At 43.9% G+C, this 12,464-nt stretch overlaps 1 protein-coding gene across 1 annotated transcript in view; it reads right to left on the bottom strand.

The window, feature by feature from the left end:
- Nucleotides 1–12,464, bottom strand: part of LOC126259781 (RING finger and SPRY domain-containing protein 1-like) — a 166,111-nt gene that overhangs the window by 60,126 nt on the left and 93,521 nt on the right. The window contains exon 7 of the mRNA XM_049956788.1: nucleotides 10,266–10,409. Within this exon, the coding sequence (XP_049812745.1) occupies nucleotides 10,266–10,409 (144 nt within the window). The remainder of the gene's footprint in view (nucleotides 1–10,265; nucleotides 10,410–12,464) is intronic.

Below are 12,464 nucleotides of genomic sequence, written 5' to 3'. Positions count from 1 at the left end.
GATTCAAGGTCCTGCAACTTTATTTTGAAAAGGCTTCTGTTCTTTGCTTTCGGAATCCACTTTTCTGTGCACCTTTTTTGTCTATAGTCGTCCACTAGCGTTCCTGTTCTTCTGATCTGCATCTTTTTATATGCTTCATTCTTCATTCTTGTTGCCTCCTCACTCTCTTCATCATACCATCCATTCCTTCTGGTCTGTTCTTGTTCCATATCAATCACCACCTCTGTGGCAGCCTGTATTTCATTTCTAATTTTATTTCACTACTCATTTATGTTATGAGTATAGTTCTCCAGAATTCCTGTAAATCTATTTTCCGAATTAATAGCTTCAGTCTTCCTCAAGTTCTTAAGGTATGAGACATTATATTTATTCTGTCTTTCTCCTTTAGCTTTATGTGCATTTGAAATTCTCCTTTTAATTCTTGCTATGAAGAGGTAATGATCACAGTCCATATTAGCACCTCTGAAACTACAGCCGTCTAGTACATCAGAGCCATGCATCATCTCTATTAATATATGATCAATTCAGTTCCTAGTATTGTTGTTTGGTGACACACACATCATTTTATCTATAATCTTATTCTGGAACCATGTGCTAGAAACTGTCATGTTAAGTGATGCTGCAAAATTTATCAGGCAGTGTCCATTGTTATTACTCTCTTTGTGGAGGCTGTATTTACTGATGATAGGGGACAAGCCTGCTCCTGCCCTATCTTAGCATTCTTATCCCCCCATCACTATTTTCATGTCTCTTTTGAACACTTTCGATAAGCTTGCTCAATTTCCTCATAGAAGGTCTCCTCCACTTCTGCTGTCTTCTCCTCAGTAGTAGCATGTGCATTTAGGAGACTGTAGTTAAAGAATTTCCCCTTTATTCACATGTATCATATACTTTGGCTTATTGCTTTAAATAGTATCACTATTTGTTCAGTGCTTTGATTGACTATTAATCCCATACCAAACATGTGTTCACTATTGTGGCCACAGTAGTACACAGTACAGTGCTGTTTCTGGACCATATCCTGTACAGTTCATCTTATCTCTTTCAGGGCCATGATGTCCACCTTGTACAATTTTCACTATTCCAATAATGCTTCCAAGGGCTCCAAGACTATATAATGTCTGTACATTCCACGATCCAGTTCTCATATTATTTTTACTTTGCCATATCTTTGCCTTAGGGTCCGTCTGGCTGTATTTTCTTCAGATTTCGTAATATGACTTTTTTACAGGTATGGATTGTCAGTCCATAACCCAACCTCCTATTCTTCAGAGGGCCATTTCTCTCGCTCTTGCCCGCCCTGGAGTTGGGTACCCTATCTTCCACATGGTTGCTCTGGTTCCCATAATTTCTTACATCTATTAATTTCTTTTCATGCTATTCTTTCTGCACTCTTGTTAGAAAAAGGAGACACTGTGTCAGAAATCTACAGATTTTACATGCTTTGTCCATTCCATTTGCTACTGATTGGTAAGTAGATTTTCTCCATTTGTATTACACAGATTTTCAATTTCTGCAATAACTTCTGCGGGTGTAATGAAACCCATGTATATGTATGCACCAAACTACCTACAATGATATTTTAGTTTGGTTGCTGACACCAGCTCCAGGCAATTTATTTACTGCTTATTAAGCCTGACCACATTAGGACCTTAAGGTCTTCTCTTACCTCTGACTGGAAGCAACACACACCAAAGATATTACAAAAACATTCACAGGAATACAACAACAACAACAACAACAACATACTACTACTACTACTAATAATAATAATAATATCAATATAATAGAAGGAAACATTCCACGTGGGAAAAGTTATATATAAAAACAAAGATGAGGTGACTTACCGAACGAAAGCGCTGGCAGGTCGATAGACACACAAACAAACACAAACATACACACAAAATTCAAGCTTTCGCAACAAACTGTTGCAACATCAGGAAAGAGGGAAGGAGAGGGGAAGACGAAAGGAAGTGGGTTTTAAGGGAGAGGGTAAGGAGTCATTCCAACCCCGGGAGCGGAAAGACTTACCTTAGGGGGAAAAAAGGTCTTTAAATATGTCTGCTTGTGTCTGTATGTGTGGATGGATATGTGCGTGTGTGCGAGTCGTACCTGTCCTTTTTTCCCCCTAAGGTAAGTCTTTCCACTCCCGGGATTGGAATGACTCCTTACCCTCTCCCTAAAACCCACTTCCTTTCGTCTTCCCCCTCCTTCCCTCTTTCCTGATGAGGCAACAGTTTGTTGCGAAAGCTTGAATTTTGTGTGTATGTTTGTGTTTGTTTGTGTGTCTATCGACCTGCCAGCGCTTTCGTTCGGTAAGTCACCTCATCTTTGTTTTTATATATAATAATAATAATAACAATAGTAATAATAATAGTAAAGAGCATTGAGAATGATACATATTAGTTTAGCACATTTGAATCCATGTTTAGTATTAAAGAAGTGGAAGGGATAAGAAAATGGGAGAATACTGAAACAATAGTGACAGTGGCTGTAAGGAAAGAATAGAATTTAACTAAAGGACTCTGACAACATGGAGGAGGAAAAAGTTATAGTGGAGGGGTGATTGACAAAAGTGATCTGTAAATTAGAATATGGGAAAGATGGTTATTGTGGTGGAAGGTACTCCATTAGCTGTCTTTTGAAGTTTGGAAGGAATTTAGTTTCTGCAATTTTTGAGGAAGATTGTTCCAAAGTCAGGTTCCTGATAGGAAAAATGATTTAGAGAACATGGCAGTGTTATGTAACGGTACAGAGAGGATTTTACTTTGTTGAGAACAAGTACTTCTCCTATGCCATTCAGACAGAAGTGTAAAAGTTGAAGAAGAGTAAGAGGGAGCACAAAGATTGGGAAGACAATAGCACAACATAAAATATGACAGTATCTATGCCTATAGGCAAGTAGCCCTGACAATTGTTCACAGGCAGGAGTGATCAAGTCAAAATAGCATATGTCAAATGTATTGCATTGCATACAAGCATTCATTGCCAATTCCAGCCTGTGTGAGTGTACTAAAGTCCTTGGAAAACAGAATCACCACAGTCCAGTATGGGGAGTATTAGTGACTCTACAAGCTTCTTTTTAAGCTTGAAAGGAAATACTGTTTTATATTTCTATAGTGAATGAAGTGACACTACACCTTCTTACAGACTGCAGTTGTGTGTTCAGTCCAGTCTAAGTGATGGTCTAGAATTATCCCCTAGTTCTTTGCAAAAAAAAGAAAAGATTATTTCTGTGCTGTTTAGGATTAAGAGTGAAAGAAATTCTCTGAACTGAAGGGTACTAAGATATCTGTGAATGAGTTATGATTGCTTGCATTAAAAGATAAGTCAACTTTCAAACCTATGTTCTGTGCCCACTTAGCTAAGACAACTAAATCACAATTTACATGATAGATGGCTGTGCCCAAGTTTGTAGGACTTGCACTTAGATATAACTGAAAGTCATCATCATATAGGTGATATTTGCAGTGGGAGAGAGAAGTTAATGATATCAACACATAATGAGGTAAGTGATGGGCCCAATACCGATCCTTGTGGACTCCTGGATTGTGACCTTTTAGTTACAATCATTAAACGTTATTGGTGGGATGTAAGCTATGAGTAGAACTATCGTAAGGCACGCTAAGAAAAAAAAATTATTTGTGAGTTAAGCAAGTAGAATTTCAAAGTCAACAGTGTCAAAAGCTTTGCTGAAATCCGAAAAGCACATAATAGTCTCCTGTTGACTGGCCGTAGCTTGTTTCAGTTCATCAGTCAGCAGTGATCATGCTCCGATTTTGCCAGAAACGAGACTAGTATTTATCTAAAAGGTTACCTAATGTTAAATAATTAGTAAGCTGTTGGCGGAATAAGTATTCTAAAGCCTTGGGTGATGCTATCAGAATGCAAATGAGCCTGTGGTCAGATTTGTTTGGCATATTCCTTCTTGGTAAATGATTTTAAGAGACCCTACTTCCAGGTTGTTCGGAAGATGCTGGAGGTAAGAGAATGGTTAAAAATATCTATCATTTTGGGCAGTACTGGGTTGGTTGGAGGGGTTTGTGGGATTGAAAGGACCAGACTACTAGGGCCATCGGTCCCCTTTTCCAAGAACTTTAAAACACCCACAAAGAATAAGAACAAACAATGGAGATGACAAGAGACAACACAGGACAAGAAAGACGCAGACAGAGACCAGAAAAAAGGAATTAAAATCACACCGAGTGTGACAGTGGTTGGCTGACGATAGAAACAAAAAAGGAAATGCCAACAACCAAGAAACGCACTAAAAACCCCAGTCTAAAATTGTAGGCCAAAGGCCAGACTCAATAAAAAAAAAGGACAAACACCTAGATCAAGTGATAAAAACCCCCCGCATGAATAAAACTCTAAACTAAATCTGTCATCGCAATGTCATCTGATAAAAGTGCTGGAAGCATATCAGGCAACACAAACATCTGCCTTATGGGTAGTCCAACAAGATGTCGACCACCGTCAAAGCTGACCTGCAGGAACATATAGGCGGGTCCTTGCGGCGCAATAAATAGCTGTGTGTTATCCGGGTGTGGCCAATGCGCAGCCGTCAGAGAACAGAGGCCTTGCGAGAGAGCCGCAAGGAGGAGTGCCACACACTGGTAGCCTCCTTGATGGCCCAAAGTTTGTTGGGTGAAAGAAGGGTGCGCCATTCTTCACCCCAGGTGTGAAGTACCTTCTGCCGCAAAACTGACCTGAGGTCACTCTCCGAAAGGCCAATCTCCAAATCTCGAAAGGCCCGGAAAAGAGGTGGAAGAGGGAAAACCTCAAGCCCAGAGAGAAGAGTTCTGTGATCGTACACCCTGACCGGGGCCGCCGTTCCGTTAGATGGACGACCCGACTGAGGGAACAGGAGACGACAATTGGGATGCCCAGGCGAGCTACAAACTTGTGTAGCATAAGCAGCCAGTAATCATTGGCACCGGAACCACAATGGAGGGACACCTGCCTCAACAAGTATGCTGTTGACAGGGCTTGTCCAGAAAGCTCCAGTGGCGAGTCGGATCCCGCTGTGAAGGATGGGGTCAAGCAACTGCAATGCGGAAGGTGATGCTGAACCATAAGCCAGATTCCCATAATCTAAACGGGACTGAATTAACGCCTGGTACAGCTGTGGAAGGGAAGACCAATTGGCACCCCAGCTGGTGTGACTCAAGAGCATTAAGATGCCGCCAGCACGTCTGTTTAAGCTGCCGAATATGAGGGAGCCAAGTCAACCGGGTATCAAAAATCATTCCCAAAAACTGATGTGTCTCCACCACAGCAAGAGGTTCACCGTCAAGATAAAGCTGTGGCTCAGGGTGAACAGTGCATCACCAGCAGAAATGCATAACGCAGGTCCTGACATCCGAAAACTGGAAGCCATGCACTACAGCCCAAGACTGCACCTTGCGGATAGTGCCCTGCAGTTGCCGTTCAGCAGCTGCAATGGCAGTGGAGCTAAAGTATAGGCAGAAGTCGTCAGCATACAAGGAAGCTGAGACAGACATCCCCACCGCCGCAGTGAGCCCATTAATTTCAATTAAAATGAGGCAACATTTAAGATAGATCCTTGGGGTACCCCATTCCCCTAAACTTGGGAGGAACTATGAGAGGCCGCAACTTGCAAGGGGAGGGAATGAAGCGACAGAACAATTATGTATGTAAATCAGGAGCGGATCCTGAAGACCCCAACCATGAAGTGCAGAGAGGATGTGATGTCGCCATGTCGTATTGTATGCCTTCCGCACGTCAAAAAAAAACTGTGACCAGATGCTGACAGCGGGCAAAGGCCATCGGATGGCAGACTCCAGGCACACCAGATTATTGGCAGCAGAGCGGCCCTTACGGAACCCAGCCTGAGACAAGAGCCAGAAGGCCCCGAGACTCAAGCAGCCAACTCAACCTCCGGCTCACCACGCGTTCCAGCAACTTGCAAAGAACACTAGTGAGGCTAATGGGGCGGTAGCTGTCCACCTCCAGTGGGTTCTTGCCAGGTTTCAACATGGGAATTACGATGCTTTCCCGCCATTCGATGGGAACTCACCCTCAACTGAGATACAGTTGAAAAGGTCTAGGAGGCATTGCTGGCAGTCCACCAAGAGGTGTTTGAGCATCTGACAGTGGATGCGATCTGGCCCAGGAGCTGTATCAGGGCAAGCGGCTAGGGCACTTCAGAATTCCCACTCACTGAACAGAGCATTGTACGATTCAGGGTAGCAGGTGTGAAATGAAAGGCTCTGACATTCCAACTGCTCTTTCAGGGAGCGGAAGGCCAATGGGTAATTCGCAGAAGTGGAACTCTGAGCAAAATGCTCCGCTAAGTGGTTTGCAATTGTGTCGGAGTCAGTACAGACTGCTCCACTCAGTGAAAGCGCAGGTATGCTGATAGCCATAGAGTCATCTAATCTTAGCCCAAACCTGCGATGGAGAGGTACAGAGGCCAATGGTGGAGACATATCTTTCCCAGCACTCCTGCTTGCATTGGCGAATGAGGCAGCAGGCTCGTGCACGGAGCCGTTTAAAGGTGATGAGGTGTGCCACTGAGGGATGCCGCTTGTGTCGCTGGAGTGCCTGCTTGCGATCTTTAATTGCCTCAGCGATCTCTGGCAACCACCAAGGCACAATCCTCCGCCAAGGGGAACCAGAAGAACAGGGAATGGCAGATTCTGCGGCAGTAACGATGCCGGTGGTGACCAAGTGAACCACCACATCAATGGCGTCATTGGAAAGAGGCTCAATAGTGGCAATGGAGGTGAACAAGTCCCAGTCAGCTTTATTCATAGCCCACCAGCAGGGGCACCCAGAAGAATGACGCTGTAGCAGTGACAGAAAGATCGGAAAGTGGTCACTACCACACAAGTAGTCATGCACACTCCATTGGACAGATGGTAATAGGCTAGGGCTGCAGATCGAAAGGTCGATGGCTGAGCACATGCCATGCGCCACACTGAAATATGTGAAGGCACCAGTATTTAAAAGAGAAAGGTCGAGCTGTGCCAATACTTGCACAACGATGCTGCCTTGGCCTGTTGCCACTGATCCACCGCACAGAGGGTTATGGGCGGTGAAGTCACACAGTAACAGAGAAGGTGGCGGCAATTGGGCTATCAGCGCAGCCAGGACATGCTGCGGGACATCACCATCTGGTGGAAGATAGAGACTGCAGACAGTAACAGCCTGAGGCGTCCACACCTGAACAGCGACAGCCTCTAAAGGTGTTTGTAGAGGGACAGACTCGCTGTAAAGAGAGTGGACGACGTAGATGCAGACAGATGAGATACCCTCTCATAAGCTGCCCGGTTCTTATAATAACCGCGACAGCCATGGAGGGTGGGGGTTCGCATTGCCGGAAACCAAGTTTCCTGAAGAGCAATGCAGAGAAAAGGGTGAAGGCTGAGAAGTTGTCGGAGCTCAGCTAGATGGTGGAAAAAACCGCTGCAGTTCCACTGGAGGATGACATTGTCCATGGGCGAGAAAGGCGGGAAGGGACCGAAGAGGCAGATTACGTCGCTGGGTCACCTGCTGCCACCGATTGAGTACTGATGGGAGCGACATCCATCATGTCTAAGGGACCGGCGAGATCTAGGTCCTCAGCGGAAGCCAGAATATCCAACGCATCCTCAGACACAGAGCTTGTAGGTAGCAGTGGAGTGGGTGCTACCGCAATTTCCTTTGTCTCGGAGGTCTTCATTTTAGATTTCTCACACTGTTCCTTTGGTTGCCCTTGCTGGGAGGGCTTCTTTGATTCAGTCTCTGGGACTGAAGAGGACTGCGAAGCCCTACGACCAGCTACCTGAGGCTTCTTCAGTCCCTGGTGGGTGTCTGGTTTGCCACTGGTAGGAACCTGGGAAGGGAGTGGCCTAAGGGATCCCTTCCTAGCGAGAGAAGCCGAAAGACTTACGCCTCTCCAGCTTAGAAGTGTTGCTCTCGAGGTAGGTGGTGCAGGATCAACAGGGAGGGAAGTGCCCCCCCAGCATCAAGGGGAGAGGTGTGGTCCTTCCACTCTGAGAGGAGACTGTATGTGATGCAATGGATGGAGCTGTAACAGGAGTGACAGTGGCGGCATAAGATGATGTCATGCACAAGGGATGAAGCCGTTCAGATTTCCATTTAGCCTCAGTGTACGTCAGTCAGTCCAGGGTCTTATATTCCATTATTTTCTGTTCCTTCTGTAGAATCTTACAGTCTGACGAGCAAGGGGGATGGTGCTCTCCACAGTTGACACAGATGGGAGGCGGGGCACATGGAGTATCGGGGTGGTATGGACGACCACAATCGCGACATATGAGGCTGGAAGCATAGCGGGAAGACATATAGCTGAACTTCCAACACTTTAAGCACTGCATCGGGGAGGAATATATGGCTTGTAATCACAGCGGTAGACCATCACCTCCACCTCCTTGGGTAATGTGTCACCCTCGAAGGCCAAGATGAAGGCACCAGTGGCAACGTGATTATCCCTTGGGCCCCGGTGGACGCACCGGCTGAAATGGACACCTTGTCGCTCTACATTGGTGCACAGCACATCATCAGACTGTAAAAGAAGGTCCCTGTGGAAGACAATGCCCTGGACCATATTTAAGCTTTCATGGGGAGTGATAGTAACAGAAATATCCCCCAGCTTCTTACAAGTGAGTAATGCCCGTGACTGGGCAGAAAATGCTGTTTTTATGAAGACTGACCCGGACCACATTTTTGACAAGCCCTCCACCTCCCCAAACTTGTCCTCTAAATGCTCTACGAAGAACTGAGGCTTCATGGACACACAGGATTCCCCATCAGCTCTCGTACAGACTAGATACCGTGGCCAATACGCCTCACTGTCATTCATAGTCTTTTGTTCCTCCCATGGTGCGGCCAGGGAAGGAACGATTTGGGGTCATACATGTTTGCATTAAAGTGAGCCCTCAAATGCTTAGAGACTGCTGGTGGTTGGCCACCAGCAAGAGAAGATGTGCCGTGCTTCATTGCATGTCATCCACCCTGATGCCACCTACTCTGACCAAGGGCCCTCCCCACAGGCGCCACCCAGCCACAGCAAGAGCCACTTGGCAGGATGGCCATTGCCGGGAGTCCCGATACCCCAGGGAGATAGGCATCTACTCCTTGGCATATGTGGGGAGTTAACGGCACAGGCATCAGTAGAGCAATCCCTGTGTTGTCAAGGGCTACAATCAACAGGGTACATGGCGGCCCCACCACAACGGACTGGCTACCGTGCTGGATATTAGGTGGCAAGTGGTCCATGGTCGTCGTCAGCGCAGAAAGCGACACTGCGGAGTGTATGGCGGAAATCGCACCCAGGAATGTATCCTCGCCCAAGACATGGAGAGCAATCAGGACTGCAATGCAACCACGAATAAGCTGGCTAAAGGTCTCAATGCACGATGGACACAATGCACCTTTTAGTCACCTCTTACAACAGGCAGGAATACCGTGGGCCTATTCTTACCCCCGAACCCACAGGGGGTGGCAGTAGTGGGTTTATTAGAAAACTGATCATATGTTCTGTTATAATATTGAGTTCTGTACCTGTCAAACGTACTAGTGCAACAGACTTTCCGCCCGTCTTAAGTCATACCAACTAAGGAATTTTTTTTTCATTTGTACCAACCATTGATACTTTAAGGGAGTATATGGTATGCACCACTGCGTGTTGGTCAAGTAAAGATGTCCTCATAAATTATACTAAGTAAGTAAAAATCTCCTCAAACTCAAAGTTTCACTAAAGTAAAGTCAGCGAAAGAAGAATGCTGCCTGCTGCAATGTCTTGGCTTGGCTGCTTCCTGCATATACCTTATCACTTAACACAATTTTGCAAATGTTTCTACGACAACACCTCAGTGTTGTTGCACGCCTACAGATGGCAATTGTTTTTAACTGCCGTTGTTCGCACTTGGCAGCTTTCAGGGGATCTGCAACTGTCTGGCATGTAATCCAATCCTCATTATCTCTATTCCTCTACACCATACGCTCACATTCAAAAACGAATGATTCATTTCAGTTATGTGAAACACACCATTAAAGAAATTTAAATTTCATTTGTCACTGAAAGATTCAAACAGGCACAAAAACCTTGTTTATCAATTCCTATCACAATTACAGCAACATCACTAGAGTTTATTGAAAAAATTTAAATTATATTTGTGTAACTTTTGTTGAAGCGTTTGAGAATAGAGAAAGTTAATGTACAAAATTATCCATATGACACAGCAATTTGTAATGTGAATTAAAATATGTACAAGAAATCAGATGTATTACATACTTACATGGTTAAGGAACGTAGAATCTTTGGTAGCCCATCCTATCTGCATCACACCAGGTGTGATTACCTGTGTCTCATAATACCATACACCTTCATCAACTTGGAATGTGCAGCGAACACTCTCAAATGAGTAAGCATCACATCGTGCCTAGCAGTAGTAAAATAAGAACTATGAAAGTCACCAGTTAATACACAAGATCCTGTTGAAACATTTGCAACACATTAACAGTTTAAGTCAGATAACTGGATAAGATACTGAACCTGGCAGATCTGCATAAATTGACTATAAATTAATACTCTTTCTAGACTTATGAACTGTAAAAAGCATCATTCAAATGATCTGACTATATTTTTGTCTAAAATGAATTTGCATTCTTTTAAATTTGTGATTTCTCCAAACCTGAAGGAAACTTGAATCAAAAAAAGACAATATACACTGCCTGGAGAAAAAAAAAAAAAAAAAAAAAACTAAGCACCCATAAGACATAGTTACATGCCAATGTGACTTCTAACACACACACACACACACACACACACACACACACACACACACCCCAATGGGTCTGTAAATGACTAGAATTGCAATCCTTTGCACGAGGTAGAATAGCCATTAGAATGCATTAGCGTAGTTTATGGTTAATGTTGTTACAAGCCTTGTGGGGTATATATGGGACATGAGCAGCATCTGACGCTGATTGACCACCATGAAAAACTCAGAGAGGGTGCTTACTAGTGTGAGACAGCATAGTCAGCACCAGCCAATTTGAAAACTGCCTCATTGTCGATTTCCAATTGGCTGGTTGAATCATGCAATTATCCAGATTTGTGGGGTACTCAGATGTGACAGTGGCCTGAAGCCGGACTGCAATGAAACATGAGGGCAGGAATATTATTTTCTGTTACAGTCCATGTCTACCACATCTGATCACCACAATAGAGGATCACCACATTGTGCATCAGGCATATTGTAACATCACATCTGTGCCCACCATCTGAAAACAAAATGGACACTCTGCAACATTCTGTGTTGTCCTGCACCATTAAGTGTAGACTAGCAGTAACTTGACTATGGCACTCCTGACCAGAAGGCAACCATTAACACAGCAACACAAATGATGCATTTGATGTGGTGCTGTGATTGGGAAGCATGAACTGATGCTGAATAGTGTCACATGGTGTTTCAGGGTTGCCTCATGTTTCCCCAAGTGAAATTCCCTGATATTTCCCTGCTTTTCAGACAAGTTTTAGCATTTTTCCCTGACAAATTTTGAGATCTCAAGGGCAAGTAAAGACATAATTTGACAAAAAAATGTAAGGACTTCTGTATTTTTAAACATCTGAGCAAAAATGTAAAGTACTAACAGTAACATCTTTAAAATGAACTGTTCTAGATGGAGAAATCAAGCCAACTGGTATATATGTTTCATTAAGACCACTGATGTTATTTTCTTTCAATAAAGCAAAACACATTTGATGACAAAAAGTACATTTTGTTGGAGTCGCAAGACAGGTTTAAAATACCTTCACTGCTTTCAGAAATAACCTCAGAAAAAAGTAGGCCTCTTAAAAGAAACGTATAAGGTGAGGAAGAGTTGTGTAAACCAACACTATAGGTGACCACCAATAAAATGTTGCTTCTACTACATTTGTTATTCTCGGTTATTACCCAATGTCTTATGTCTATTATTCTACAGGTATTGTGCGATTTTTCCTTCAAGAAATACACGAGTACACAATGTACAAACTGCCAGCGATGCCACAATTTTCTTCTTCTTATCGTCCATACTTTCTAATATACAGGGTGATTCAAAAAGAATACCACAACTTTAAAAATGTGTATTTAATGAAAGAAACATAATATAACCTTCTGTTATACATCATTACAAAGAGTATTTAAAAAGGTTTTTTGTCACTCAATAACAAGTTCAGAGATGTTCAATATGGCCCCCTCCAGACAAACAAGCAATATCAACCCGATACTCCAACTCGTTCCACACTCTCTGTAGCATATCAGGCGTAACAGTTTGGATAGCTGCTGTTATTTCTCGTTTCAAATCATCAATGGTGGCTGGGAGAGATGGCCGAAACACCATATCCTTAACATACCCCCATAAGAAAAAATCGCAGGGGGTAAGATCAGGGCTTCTTGGAGGCCAGTGATGAAGTGCTCTGTCACGGGCTGCCTGGCGGCCGATCCATCGCC

Source organism: Schistocerca nitens, chromosome 5 (assembly GCF_023898315.1).
Source record: "Schistocerca nitens isolate TAMUIC-IGC-003100 chromosome 5, iqSchNite1.1, whole genome shotgun sequence".
In the NCBI taxonomy this organism is placed as follows: domain Eukaryota; kingdom Metazoa; phylum Arthropoda; class Insecta; order Orthoptera; family Acrididae; genus Schistocerca; species Schistocerca nitens.
This window is presented reverse-complemented; position numbering and strand designations above follow the sequence as displayed.